Source organism: Hyperoodon ampullatus, assembly GCF_949752795.1.
Source record: "Hyperoodon ampullatus genome assembly, chromosome: 14".
Taxonomy (NCBI): domain Eukaryota; kingdom Metazoa; phylum Chordata; class Mammalia; order Artiodactyla; family Ziphiidae; genus Hyperoodon; species Hyperoodon ampullatus.
In genome coordinates, this window is record NC_136927.1 from 60399482 (window position 1) to 60413672 (window position 14191).

The following is a 14191-nucleotide window of genomic DNA, read 5'->3' on the forward strand; positions in this document are numbered from 1 at the left end:
CCCATGATACCATCACCACAATCAACATAATAGACATAGGCAACACCTTCCAAAGTTCCCTTGTCCTTTTGTTTTCGTTTTTTTGGAGCGCACAATACCATACTGTTAACAACTGGCACTACGTTGTACAGCAGATCTTTAAAACTTAACCTAGCAGAACTGAACTTTATAAAAGATAGTTATTTTTAATTGATTAAATTACAATACAGAGTTTAATTTTTCCTTTCACTTTCCAAAAATGCATATACAACATAATACCTAAAAAAATGTCATCAATAGATAAATTTTCGGGACGTCTTTACATGTTTTGGCATCTGTCAAAGAATAAAGAAAGGTCTTTCTGATATAGTGACATTTGGACACAGACTGGGAGGAAATAATGAACGTTCCAGACAGCAGGAACACTAAGGGCAACAACCCTGATGTAGAAGCACGTGTGGCAATTTCAGGGAAGACCAAGGACACCAGTATGGTTGGTGCAAGTGCGCAAGCTGAAGGCCCTGGGATTTAATCGTGCTTCTAGGACTAGTTGGGTAACTTTGAACTTTGCTTTCAAGGCGATAAGGCTCCGGAGCCAGCCTGTCTGGGTTTGAACCCAGGCTCTGCCTCTTCTTACTAGCCACTTCAACTGAGGAAAGTTTCTGAACGTCTCTGTGCCTTGGTTTCCTCATCTGGGAAATGGGGCCCTTGCTGTGCCTACATCACAGATCAGTGTGAAGGATAAATGGCTCAGCACGTGGCAAGCACTTACAATAAGGCAAGGCACAGAGTAAGGTCTAGATAAATACTAACTCGTATTCTTTTATTATTAAATCAACTTTATTAAGGTGTAACTTACAAACAATAAAAGGCATTCATCTTAAGAATACGGTTTGATGAGTTTTGATGGATATATATACACCTATGTAAGCACAACCTCAATCAAAGGACAAGCCCACCTCCGCAAATGTTCCCTCTGCCCATTTGGTCAACCCCCTCTCCCCTGGCCCCCACTTGTCTGCTCTCTGTCTCCATAGCTCAGGTTTGATGGTTCTGGAACTTTATATAAATGGAGTCTTACAGTGTGTGCTCCAGCCTCTGGCTCCTTTTTCTCAGTGTGTTTTCATCCATGCTGTTGTGTATATTCGTAGTTTGTTCCTTTTTATTGCTGTAACTCATGTTATTACCAGTGATTTTCTCAGTCTCAGTTTCCTCTTCTGTGAAATGAGGTTAATAATTTCCACCTCATAGAATGCGGTGAAGGAGAAAGAGGACCCTGAGTAGTGTGGCCACATCACCGATCCCCGCACAGAGGACCCTGCATCCTGTACTCAAACCATGCTCTCCCACCACCTCCCCCTGGTCCCCAGAGAGAGGCCCTTCCAACGTCCCCAGGAGCCTGGAGCCCAGAGGGCCAAGGGCTTTGCGGGGTCGACTGGGGAGGGCCCTCTGAATAGATGCACAGCCGTGAGATGATGGCTGTGTTTATAAAGCAGACTGTTATTTTTTAATTCTTCTCCTTGTGTCCTTTCCCCTACTTCTCTCTTTCAAGGATAATTAAAATGCAAGCTGGCACTCCCTGCGAGGAGACAGCTGAAGATTTAATTGCCCCAAGAAAAATTTTCCAGTGAAAGGTCTTGCGGTAATGGCAGCTCCGGGCCTGGCTGCCCAAGAGGCTTTGCATCTCGCACATAATATTAGCGGTTAATGCCTTCATCTGCATGTGCATGGGTTCCATTTACTGGCACGGAAGGAGTCAGGGCAGAACCAAGCCGACAGCCTCAGTCGGGCCATCGCCTTCTCACCATTAAACTCTCACCCGGCCTCACTCTGGAGACAGGTCTGTGGCCCAGATCCACGCGGCCGGCTGCCACACCAGCTGACCCTGCCCCGAGCGGGCCTGCGGGGGCAGGAGGCCTGGGCGCCTGGGAACAGCCCCTTCCACCACGAAAGTTTGGCCTGTTGTCCTTGAATTGGGGCCAGGAGGACATGCCTGCCGAGCGGCCAAGCCCCACCAGCTCTCCACGTCGGGCCATTTGCCAGCTGTGCTTGGGTTGTGCAATTTCAGGGTAGAGAAAGATCTTGCAATCTCTCATTCTGTTTTCCAAGTGTGGTACCGGTTTCCCCAGAAGAGGCATCAAAGACTCAGACAAGGGTCACCGGCTCCTTGCCTGTTGGGGAGGGTGAATCAATTTTTTGAAAAGTGATCGCTCTGAACCCTGGATCATGATGAGAGGCAGAGTGACTTGTTGGGAAAGTCGGACGGACTGGGGTTTGAGTCCTAGTTCCAAACCTGCCAGCTGGGGCACTTTTAGTTCTCTGAGGTGCCGTGCAGTCTCCAATTTCGGGACCTCTGTGCGTGCTCTTCTTTCCCCACCTTTCTTCCCTCCCTCCATCCCTTCCTTCCATCCTTCTTTCCTTCCTATCCAGACATCCATCCTCCCATGCATCTATCCATCCATCCATTCATCTTCCCTCCAACCTCCCATCCTTCCATCCCTCCTCCCATCCATCCAACAAATATTTATTGGACACAGCCTGTGAGCTGAGCACAGGGGTTACATTAGTAAGCAAAGCTGACACCTCCTTGCCCTGAGGCAGCTCCCAGGGCAGTGGAGGAGAGGGGTGTTAAGTCACCACAAGGTCAATGTATACTTACAAATTGTGACCAGGGCTGCAACGGAGAAGTTCTGGACAGGTTGTTACCGTGGTGTTCAACAAAGGAACTCAGCCCATCTTTGATTTGGAGGACAAGCCGGAAAGATGTAGCAAGTGTTCCCGGCGGGGGTGGGGGTGGGGAACAGCATGTGCAAAGGCCCTGTGGTTCCTGCCAGGAAGTGTTGGGAGGCTGGAGTTGCCAGTGGAGGGAGTGATGGGGAGAGTAACACAGGGCCAGCCCCCACGAGGAAGGCAGAGCCTGCACCGGCGCCTCCACACCCTCTTTCTCTGGCTCATTCTTACTCATCCTTTAGGGCTCAGCTCAGGAATTACCCCTCCAGGAAGCCTCTCTGCCCTGTGCAGGTTGAGTGAGGCCTGTGTACTTTTTCCTAATAGGAAAAAGTGTCCAAAACTCAGAAATAAGGCAAAGAAGGTGGCACTTCCTTTCGTTGCCATACTGGGGCATCGTTTAAAAGGCCCACGAGGGGCTTCCCTTCCCTAATGGCGCAGTGGTTGAGAATCTGCCTGCTAATGCAGGGGACACAGGTTCGAGCCCTGGTCTGGGAGGATCCCACATGCCGCGGAGCAACTAGGCCTGTGAGCCACAACTACTGAGCTTGCGCGTCTGGAGCCTGTGCTCCGCAACAAGAGAGGCCGCGATAGTGAGAGGCCCGCGCACAGCGTTGAAGAGTGGCCCCCGCTTGCCACAACTAGAGAAAACCCTCGTACAGAAAAGAAGACCCAACACAGCAAAAATAAATTAATTAAAAGGCCCACTAAAGGATTAGTTAGTTTAGTGGGGTATATACCCGAGTTTGACTTTGCTATTCTGTACTTGTCATGTTTTATCATTTCCTGAAATGTCAAGTTGACACCCCCTTGTTCTAGTGGCGCTCATGCAGTGTTGGGATTATTACTAGGAGCTCTGGCTCCCTCACCCTTCCTGGGCTCACAAGGGTATGGTCATCTTTTGTCAACATTGTATCCTCAGAATTTTGCACAGGGCCAGGTTCACAGCCTGAGAAATAATTATTGGCTGAATGAGTGATCTTGACCGTATCTCTTCACTTCTCTGAGCCTCAATTTTCTTATCTGTGAAATGGACATCATAGCACCCATCTGCAAAGGAAGTAAAGTTTCAGTGAAATACAGAATTCAGTTCCCTGCAGTCCTGTGGGCTTCAGTCCCCCTTCTCCCAGGGGCTGGATCCCAAAGGTAGGAAATGAAGATCTGCTGTGGGGAGCTCATGGTCTGGTTGGGGGTGGTACTTAGTCACTGGAGGAAGGGAAGGTGACTCTCTGTGGGGCCAGGGCAGCCAGAGGCAGCTCCATCTGGTATTTGTTGGGACAGGGAGACCAGCCTGGCTGGGGAAGAGCAGGAAGTAGCCTTAAATAGACCAGGTAGGGTGTAAGGAAGAGACCCTGGAAACCAGGCTGGGGTGTTGGATTCCCCAAAGTTGGTAAGAGGGAGCCATCCTAGGCTAATGAGGGAGGGAGGGACTTGATAAAATCATTTCAGCCAGGAGAGGAGAGCCACCATTGTTGAGCTCCTCTGAGAACCTGGCCTTGGGAGGTGTGTGTGTGTGTGTGTGTGTGTGTGTGAGAGAGAGAGAGAGATTGTGTGTATAAATGTGTGTGAATCTGTGGGGGGGGCATGTGAGAGTGGGGGTGTGAATGTGTGTGTGGGTGTGAATGTGTGTGAAGGTATATGTGTGTGAGTGTGCATGTGAGCGTGTGTGAATATGTGTGTGTGTTGACTGCCATCTGCACCACACTGCTGCAAAGGGCTAACCTTCACTAGAGCCCCCAGAGCTGAAGACTACTACTCCCCCATCTCACAGGTGACCCAATGGAGGCCCAGAGGCGAAGCCATTTGCCCAAGGTCACAGGGTGAGGACTGCACAGCTGTCTTGACACCCCTGTGTGGAAAGAGGAGGGGTTTGGGCGCAGGGTGAGGAGGGAAGGAGGGGGTAATTAAGGGAGTCTCAGTAGACAAAGTGATGACAGATAAATGGTTCCTCACTGTTTCACGTGCTCTTGAGGTCACCTGGATGTTATCTTTCAAAGGAATTCAGCAATGCTCCCTAATCCCTCACCTGGGCCAGGCCCTGGGCTGAGCTCCAGGATAAAAGATAAGGCGTGGACTCCATCTTAAGAAAGTGTCAGGTTGGGGCAGGCATCAAAGTTGGGGGTGGGGTTGAATCCCCGGGGGGCCAGGGCACCAGTCTTCTTAAAACTCTGAGGTATAACTTGTATGCAATGCAGACATTGAGTATGTACTTGATGGATTTTTATATCTGCAAGTCCCCACATAACCACCACTCGGGTGGGGAAACAGCATCCCATCACCCCAGAGGCCCCTCGGCCTTCTCCCCTTCACTACTTCCTCCAAGGATAGCCCCCCCTCTGACCTCTGTCACCAAGCTGTTGCCTGTTTTTGAACATCTGGGGCCCATGCCTCTTTGGAAGGCATTTAAAAATTTATAATCCTGTATTCAGAAAACAGACCCAGATCCCAGTCAAACACAGTGCCATGGTTAAGGGGGGGACAGAGGGGACCACAGTGGTGGCAGGCTGAACCCCGGGGAGGCCCAAGGGTACATTGGCTGGCTGGTGACCAGACAGGGGAGCAAGACCACCCTGACGCTTTGGAATGAGACCGCATGATGTTTCCTGGCTCCCAATAGAGTCCAGTGCACCCCAACCCTGTATGTGGCCACTGCTGTCTCTCCAGCAACCCCCAGTCCCCATGATGCCCGTCCAGTGCCCACCCATACCCACAGTGGCACCACTGTCCAGATGGACAGTGGCTCTTGAACAAAATTCGTAATCTCTCTGTGCTTCAGTTTCTCTGTTAAACCAGGGATAATCTTAGGACCTACCTTACAGGTGTGTTAAGAGGCTGGAGTGAACTGATATTAAATAAGTTAATATTTGTACAGAGTTTAGGAGACTTTCTGATATGTGTAAGGGCTTATGTTAAAACTAAATAAAATAAACTAATGTGGATCGAATCTTGGCTGGTGTGAATATGCTAGGAGACGCAGGCGCTTTTACAGTTGGGCATTAGAACCTTGAGAAGGGGCAGAGATTTTCGTGATTATCATGTAAAGTGGGCAGGGGCTGCAGAAGGCGAGAGTACGGGGTCCTCAGGGATGGGGGTGGGGTGCGGGGGTCCTATCGCTCTCCTTTGCACAAGGAACACCCAGGAGGTGCCTGACAAATGCCGAATGCTTAACTTATTTCCCGGCAGGAGGGAGAGGGTCACTTGGGTCGCATGAACTTAGATTTTGCCTGCCAACCTCAGCCCTAGAGATACGGGCTGTGGAGAAGCGAGGCCCGGGTGCCGCGTGAATTACATCCCCAGGTCTCCTCATCTGGATGTGCAGCCTGCACCCCCACTCCCGCCTTCCCAGAGAACGAGGGCATTTCCCCACCTGCTCAGCCTGTATTCATGCCTGGAACACCTCATCCTGCAAGCAGTACATGTATTTCACAAGTTGGGGCCAAGGGAGGAGAGCTGAGTTCTCTGTCACAGCCAAGGTCCTGGAGGGTGAGACAGGTGACCTCTCTGAGCCCGGCAGGAAGCTCCTTGCCTCCTGTGTGGTCACATGGACGAGGCCAAGGGCTCAGGGCTGATCCCGGGTGGGCTTGTGGATCCAAGTGCAAGTCCCAGCTTGACTAAAGAGTCATTGTGTGAGATTGGCCAGGTCATGTGCACCTCTGAGCCTCAAATTTCTGTGTCTCTCTGCAAAATGGGCACAGCCACCACCACTACTGGATAGTTAGGAGAATTAAACATGATGGAGAGACTTCCCTGGTGGTCCAGTGGTAAAGAATCTGCTTTACAATGCAGGGGATATGAGTTCGATCCCTGGTCAGGGAGCTAGGATCCCACATGCCGCGGGGCAACTAAACCCGCGAGCCACAACTCTTGAGTTTGCACACCTCAACCAGAGAGCCCATGTACCACAAACTGCAGAGCCCATGCGCCCTGGAGCCTGTGCGCCACAACTAGAGGGGGAAAACCTGCACGCCACAACTAGAGAGAAGCCCGTACGCCGCAACGAAAGATCCTGCATGCCTCAATGAAGATCCCGCGTTCCACAACTAAAGACCCGACGCAGCCCAAAAAAAAAAAAAAAAAGAGAAAGAAAGAAGAGCCAGACTACTTGGGCTCTGCCATGGGGCATTAGGGAAATGACTTAGCTTCTCTGTGCCTCGGTTTACTCATTTGTAAAACAGGGATAATAAGAGTTCCTACCTCACATGGTGGTTGGGGGATTAAATGAGTTAATAACTGTAAAGCACTTGGCATATTACTCACCACAGCAGGCATTAGCTGTTATTACTGCTAATAATTTTGCATAGTCAGTGCCAATATGTAATGTGTTGATATTAACTCAGTGGCTAGAAGTTGGGCTCTGAAGCTGGCAGCTAGAGTTTGAGTCTCAGCAACATCACTCATTAGTTGTGTGACCCCATAAAAGTTACACCACCTCTCTGTGCCTTGTCTATAAAACAAGGTCAGTGCTATTATTTACCTGGAGTTGTAGTGTATAAAGGGGTTAATCAATGTAAAGTGCTGACACACAGTAAGCACTAACTATGAATGTTATGTTGCCATCATTATATAACTGTCATTAATATTATTAATATTCTTATGGAGGGGACATAAAGAAACTAACATTTATTGAGCACCTACTATATACTAGCACGAGACATGAATCATCTGGCAGGGTTATTCCAGGACAAGCATCAGCTTCCACATTTGGTAGAGGAGGAAAGTGGGGCCCCGAGAGGGTGACCTGCTTGTCCAAGGTCCCACAGGTGGTGAGGGGTGACCAGACCCCACTGTGCAATGCTTGGGGCAGGAAGACCCAACGCTTAGTGAAGGCCTGCCACGTGCCGAGCACCCTAGCCCCTTTAATCCCCATACTAACCCTGGAGGGGGTATTATTGCCACAACTGTGCCAATGATCAGCCTGAGTCTCAGAGAGGTGGGCGGTTTGTTCCCGCAGCTACAAAGTGGCAGAGCCGGGATTCAAACTTGGTTTTCTGTTGGAATTCTGCTCAAGCAGGTGTTTGGGTTGCCTTACCCTGACTCCCTCCGAGCCAGGGGAAACAAAGTCTTTGTGTCTATAAAACCCAAGAGAGGACCAAATGCTGAAGTCACTTCCAAGCCCTGGGGCCCACATGATCTTCTCCCAGGCTCGTGGGCACAGGGACAAACTCACGGAGACAAGGACACTCAACACCCAGAGGGGCCGTTGTTACCCAGAAATCTTTATTACAAAAATATTTTGCAAGCCAAAAAGTTTAAGTTGCAACTATATACAAAATAGGGCCTGTTTTCTTCCCCGCAGTTTGAAAATAAACTCCCGAAACCATGCTCCTTCCATACTGTTGTTTCGACTCCTTCCTTTTCCTGGGGTTCGGTTCACAAGGTATGGGAATCTCCAGGCTGCCGGGCTGAAGCTGAACTACGTGACTTTCTTGGCCTCATTCCTTACTCCCCTTCCAAAATTCAAAATAAAATAAAATTAAAATGGCACCAAGAAAACACTTTTTTAAAATTCTGTGTGTGTGCGTGTGTGTGCTCACATGTATGTGCTCTCTCTGGGCAGAAGAGAGGGAGACCAAGGTTTACAAGCCAACCTTTTGGAATCCGGAAATAGCTCAAGCCAGGTGGCTGGGCCACTGTGCCCCTAGATGCCACAGAGAAACTCTGGCTTGTGGGGCCAGAGCTGCCCACATGGCCTGTTGGCTCAGCCAGTTCCTGCATGCCATCGTGTAAAACAGATCACTGTCCCGCAGAGAGCTGGGTCTGCACTCGGCTCCCCGAGTTCCACCTGGAGGACCTGCTGATGGGCGGGATGGCTCAGCTTCTGCCTCTGACAGCCTGAGCCAGGAATCCCTTGGGCATCAAATGGCTGGACCCAGGGGGCAGTGAAGATTCGCATCTCAGCTCTGAGAGCTGATCAGTTACACATGAAGACCAAATAAACAGGGCTTGCAACACCTGCTTGCCCTGGGCCCAGCCAGGCCCCCACACTGAATTGGAGGGGTGCGGGGTCCGAGGATAACAGGGTCACGGCCTCTGCCCAACCTCTTGAGACAGAGGGACAGAAGGTGGGTCACTCCTGGCTTCACAGCTGCCCAGTCCTCCTGGCTGTCTTGGATTTATTCCAGTTTGATCTCGACAGGGTTTGGGAGCAGAAATGGAAGATTCCACCTTCAGAGATGAGCTCAGAGAGCTGGAATGGGGAAAACAGCCAGGCTGTTCCTACCCTGCATGGCCCTAAAGTGCTTGTGAGCGGTGGAGGGGAGGGATGGCATCTTTCCTCTCCCCTCTTTACAGGTGAGCAGACTGAGGCATTGGGTCTTGGCCAGACGGAGAAGGAGGCAGCCTGGAGAAGCACGGGCAGGTTCAGACTTAGCAACCGGGGGCTCGGAAGGCAGAAGTACCAGCCTCGTGGAGAGAAGGCTAAGCGTCTCCATGGAGCAGCCAACCTGGAACCTTCTTCCCCACCCTCAAGCCTCTGGGACTGGGAGGAACTCAGTTTCCGCTGTAAGAGAATCCCTCCTGGACAACCGACCGTCCAACCTTAGACTGCACAAGACCCAACCACGCACTTCAACACATGACAAAGAGCCAGGATAACACTGCTGTTGTTTTAAGAAAAATACAGAACAAAACACCACAGATCAAATTTTCTAACACCTCAGTTTCAAGATTGCACATTTCACATTTCTCAATAATTTACAGGCGTCCACAGCGAGAGGTTGTGAGTTAGTGCTTGCTGAAGGAAGCGAGCTCAGGTATGGAAGGGAGAGGTGGGGCCACGTGGAGTATCACCGTCAGAGGTCCTCCAGGTCTCGAGGGCCGTGAGGAGGAGGGGCGTTTTGTCCCTCAGTCCTTGGTGGCGGAGGAGTTCCTCTCCTCCCCGGGGCTTGTGGCTGGTCAGTGCAGGGAGGGGAGGCCAGGACTGCTGGCAGCCACGGCACCAAGTCTCGGGATGTGCGTCCAGCTTCTTCTCCATGGATGGGCAGTTCGATCTAAAGGGAAAACTTTCCCCAAAGCCCCAGGTGGGTGGTGCTGGGAGGAGGAGGTGGGTTTTCTCCCTCCTTACTCTGGAAGATCGGGCTGCAGAGTGTCAAGGAGGCAGTCAGTGGTCTCCAAGACCATGACAAAGACCCACAGTTGATGGACAGAGGCGTGAGAGTTCTTGCACCCCTGATGGCTCTGGCCAGGTCCCAGGTCGGTTCCCTGCCTAGTCTGGCAACACCAGCCTCCATGTGTGGCCACAGAGAGGGGCCATGGCTGCCGTGGAAATGCTGGAGAGCCAGCTGGGTTGGGGAGACAAGAGCTACCCTCACTGTTGGGTCCTGTCCCACCCTGGCCCTCCAGGAACTGGGCTGGCTGTCCTCATCAAGGCTGCCCGCAATGGGACAGGAAGGCTCATGGGGACAGACCCTAGAGATGACCACGGACCTGTTCACTTCCTTTGGACCTGGACACTGGCATACTCCGAGTAGGATGGCTCAGGCTTGGGGGCTGGCTGCTTGGGGTTCCGGTTGAGGTGGACCATGTCCAGGTCGGCGTAGGTGAGGGTGTCCTCGGACACAGGTGATGGGCGGGCCTGAATGCTGGCATACTCCGTGTGGTTGTTGGGTTCGTCGGCCTTGGGGGTGGACTTCTTCCCCTTGGGCAGGTTCAGGTCTGCATATGTGATGTCGTTGTTGTCCTGGATCTAAATGAGATGGAGAGAAGGTCATTCTGGAGCCTCCAGCCACTCACTCACCCTCAGTACCAAGTCTGGTTGCTTCTCTCTCTTCTTGGCCTCCACTGGCTCAGCCCTAGTTCATGCCCCCTCTTCTCCGGCCAAGGTCACCTGTCTCCAGCCTTGCCCTTCCAATCAGCCTCCTCCTCACACGGCCTGAAGGGTCTTCCTAACCATCAGTGTAGTCGCCTCACGTCCCTGCTTCAATGTCACCCCCTCCTGCGGGTCTCGCCTGCCTTTCCTGATGCTCTTCCCTCTGCCTACAGTGTCCAGCCCTCCTTCTTCTTGTAACGAAACCCAATCCACCCTGTCAATTTCATCCTAAGACCCTCCTCTCAGCTGGGTCCAGAGCTCCGTCTCTGTGCTTCCTCAGTCTCTGCTTCTGCATCACCGCACCCACCACCTAGGACTGTCTGTGCCTGTTTGGAGGTCTGAGAAGATGCTGACCCCCCCAGTGGATGTGGATATTCACTTATTTACTCATTTATTCAACAAAAATTCACTAGGCATCTGTTATGATGCAGAAACCAAGGCTGGCACAGAAGAAGCCCCATGGATGTTAAATGAACGAATGAATGAGTGGTGGGTGGATAAATGGATGGCAACAATTTCAGCCCCACTCCTGGTGAAGCTGGGGACTGGGGGACAGAAGACAGGCGTGTGTGAGAATGAGGCCAGCAGTGAACAGGAGGTAAATGTTCTGTAGGCAGAAGTCGGAGTGTGAATCCTGGTTCTGCTCTCTCTGGCTGAGGGACTGGGCAGTTCACTTAGCTTCCCTGGGCCTTGGTTTCCCTATCTGTAAAGTGGGTCTAATAATAGTATCTATTGCCAGGGTCACTGGGAGGATCCGATGAGATGGTCCAGGTAAAGCTCTTAGGACGGAGCCTGGCTCATGCCAAGTACACATATGTTCAGCACGTGTCAGCTGTCATCTGCCACCTGGCAAACCTTAACCTCTCCCACATGCTCATCTTACTACCCACAACCGCTGCCTTGAAATTACCCATCATGAATGACATACTTTGCTTCTTCTGTGCCTGGCACCTGCGCTGTAGAAGTGGAGGGGAGCTACCAACACCCATGATCCCACCTGATGCACAAAAATAACCTCAGTCCCCAACGGCTGACAGGCGCCCTGCTCTCACGTGGATCACCCGATTTAGGCCCTAACACAACCCTGCTTGGTAGGAGTTATTTACACTATTTTACGGTGAAGAATCTGAGAGCCAGAGAAGTTAAATAATTGGGTCAAAGTCACACAGCTAGAAAAGAGCCAAGGTCTGCTGGCCTCTAAAGCTGTGGTCCGACGGCCCACAGCACTGGGAGTCCTAGTCACAGGGCTGCAAGCTCCACAAGAGCCTTGCTCACTGCCCAGGGCCTGGCACATAGTAGGTGCTCAGGAAGTCCCAACTGACTGTGAATTCTGTACAGGTTTCAGTGCTCTTTTCGCCATCCTTCTTTCCCTGCAAAGTTCCAGAAAGAACTCTGACTTTGAAAGCCCCAGAAAGTAAAATGACGGGGGAGAAGGCCTTCCTGTCCCATGACTGGAAATGGTCTTGGATTTCTAATCACCACCTGAGCTCATGCCCAGGACCCGCTGGAGACAGGAAGGGTGGGGTGGGGCTGTGCTGGGTCAGGAGAGTTTTGGCCTAGAAGCACCGTGCCTCTCACCAGCCCTGACTCTCTTCAACAGACTACAGAGACGATGATGACAACTGCCAGGGAAATGTCAAGGACAGCTGCCATGTTCTCATTCCAGGCTCAGGGTAGGGCCTGTCTCCTTACAACGCTCAGAGGAGCCCTCTGCCTCCAAGGTCTGACAGCGTCAGCCGGTGCAGACAGGGCCAGAGTTCTTGGAAACAGGCCAGCCATGGTGGCTGGAAATCCCCTCAGTGATGCTGGGGCGAGAGTGCCAGCTCAAGGGAGTGTGTCCTTGCATGAGGTCATTAATGACATGGGGTCTTCCCATCAGCAAAGGCAGCGCAGTGCTGCATGTTACCCCACGTGAGAGGCACAGGGCTGCAAGGGTGCTCTTGGTGGAAGGACTGGCTGGGCACGTGCACGGAGGCTGGATGGCGTGATGAACACTAAGCCCGACTCCAGGGCACCATTTAGACAGAACACATGGTGGACGGTGCCCTTCCAAGCTGTGCAGTGTTTGGCACTGAGTCAGACTCTCGGTGGTATGATTTCCTTGCATCGACAGGAGTTGCAGATCCTGTTCTAAATTAAGACTCCTTCGCCAGGGTGGGCGGGTGCCAGGGGTGGAGGATCCTTGCTTTCCTGAGTCCCCCCTCCCTCTGCTCCAGCTGGGAGAGTCTGTCCCAGCCTGTTCCTGTTTCCCAGGAAGGGCATCACACCAAGCACCGTACCTGGGTTGTTTCTCTAGTGTTCTTCTCAGGCTCATGCAACCTAAAAAGGAAAGAGACGCACAGATAAAAATACCCTCACTATCTCCAGTGCTCATGCAAATGGATAAGAATAACATTAGGTTCCACTTCCTATATGGGTGGAGGACACGGATGAGCGATCCCCAACAGAAACACAACTGCTTATCACATGTTTGGACCAAAGGGCTTTTCAGCAATGCACTACCTTTTTTTTTGTTTAACCTACTTTATCATCAAGGATCTTTACAAATTATAATACTCGGTGCTGGGGAAGGTGCAGGGAAACTGGCAGGTTCACACACTGCTGGTGGGAGGGGCTGAATGACACAACGTTTTCTGGAAGCCGCTTGGCAAAGTCAAGAGCTTGGAAGTTGTCCTCATCTTTTGACTCATAATCGCACACTTGGCCGGGTTGGGGGGAGGGATTCAAAATATAGAAAAAGCTTTATGCACAGAGGCATTTACCACAGAACGAGATGGGGGAGGAAGGTTTACACCTCACAGCTCCACCAACTGGGACTGGTTAAGGAAATTAGGATAGATTTGTAGATAAAGACTTAAAAGGTTTATGAGGAAGTGTTTTTTTTTTTTAATTACAAATGATTACATTAAAATGATAAGTATAAAAGCAAAATTCTCTGTGGAATGATTTCAATTATGAAAAATGTGTGGATAACACTGGAAGGAAACATAGTAAAATGTTAACAGCAGGGATCTTCGGGTGGTATTTTTTCTTCTTTTTAGTTTCCCATGTTTTCCCAATGTTCTATATTATACACATCTAAGTCACCATTAAGAAAGGAAAAGAGAAGGACCAAGTGTTCTGGTTAATCAAAGAAGCTCTTCAAGCACTTGATTCTGTAATTGGAGGCTGTGGCTTGGCTCACTGCAGGGTCAAGGTGGTGAGCAAACCAGAGCCACTGGCTCTGAAGGAGTTGTGTAAATTCTCAAGCTGGCCACTCTGGGGATGTTAGCCTGGATCATGTCAGAAATGAGCAATGGGGCTTGGCAGTGGGGTTATTAATGGATTTGGCATGAGCGCTTGGCTCAGAAAGCAGCTCTGGGGCAGGACGGGCCCCACGTGGCCACAGCAACGGCCCTCCAGGAGCAGGGACATCGTCTGGAGAGGAGCATCACTCAACTCAGCTCCATCCATACCCCTCCTGCTTCCAACGGGTCTGGCTTCTCACTGCCTTTGGTTCAAGTCCAATGCCTCGCCCTGCTCGTAAGCCCTGTGCAGTCTGTCCCTGGCTGACCTCCCTAGGGGTCATTCACTCCCTCACCCTCATTCACCCACTTATTCACTCACCCAATATTTCTCAAGGGCTACTTGATGTGGCCCACTTTACATGTCAACAACAGCCTTGAAGAACACCCAACC

General features: G+C 51.2%; 1 protein-coding gene across 4 annotated transcripts in view; it reads right to left on the reverse strand.

The window, feature by feature from the left end:
- Positions 1-9298: 9298 nt before the first annotated feature.
- LOC307063530 (tyrosine-protein phosphatase non-receptor type substrate 1-like) overlaps positions 9299-14191 on the reverse strand; it is a gene marked incomplete at its 5' end in the record, with an annotated part of 40404 nt that continues 35511 nt past the window's right edge. The window contains 2 exons of one of the 4 annotated variants that reach the window (XM_079719731.1): positions 9299-10390; positions 12781-12832. In XM_079719731.1, the coding sequence (XP_079575857.1) occupies positions 10136-10390; positions 12781-12832 (307 nt within the window). In that variant the 3' untranslated portion in view covers positions 9299-10135. The remainder of the gene's footprint in view (positions 10391-12780; positions 12833-14191) is intronic. The other 3 variants (XM_079719730.1, XM_079719728.1, XM_079719729.1) reach the window with 3 other exon arrangements.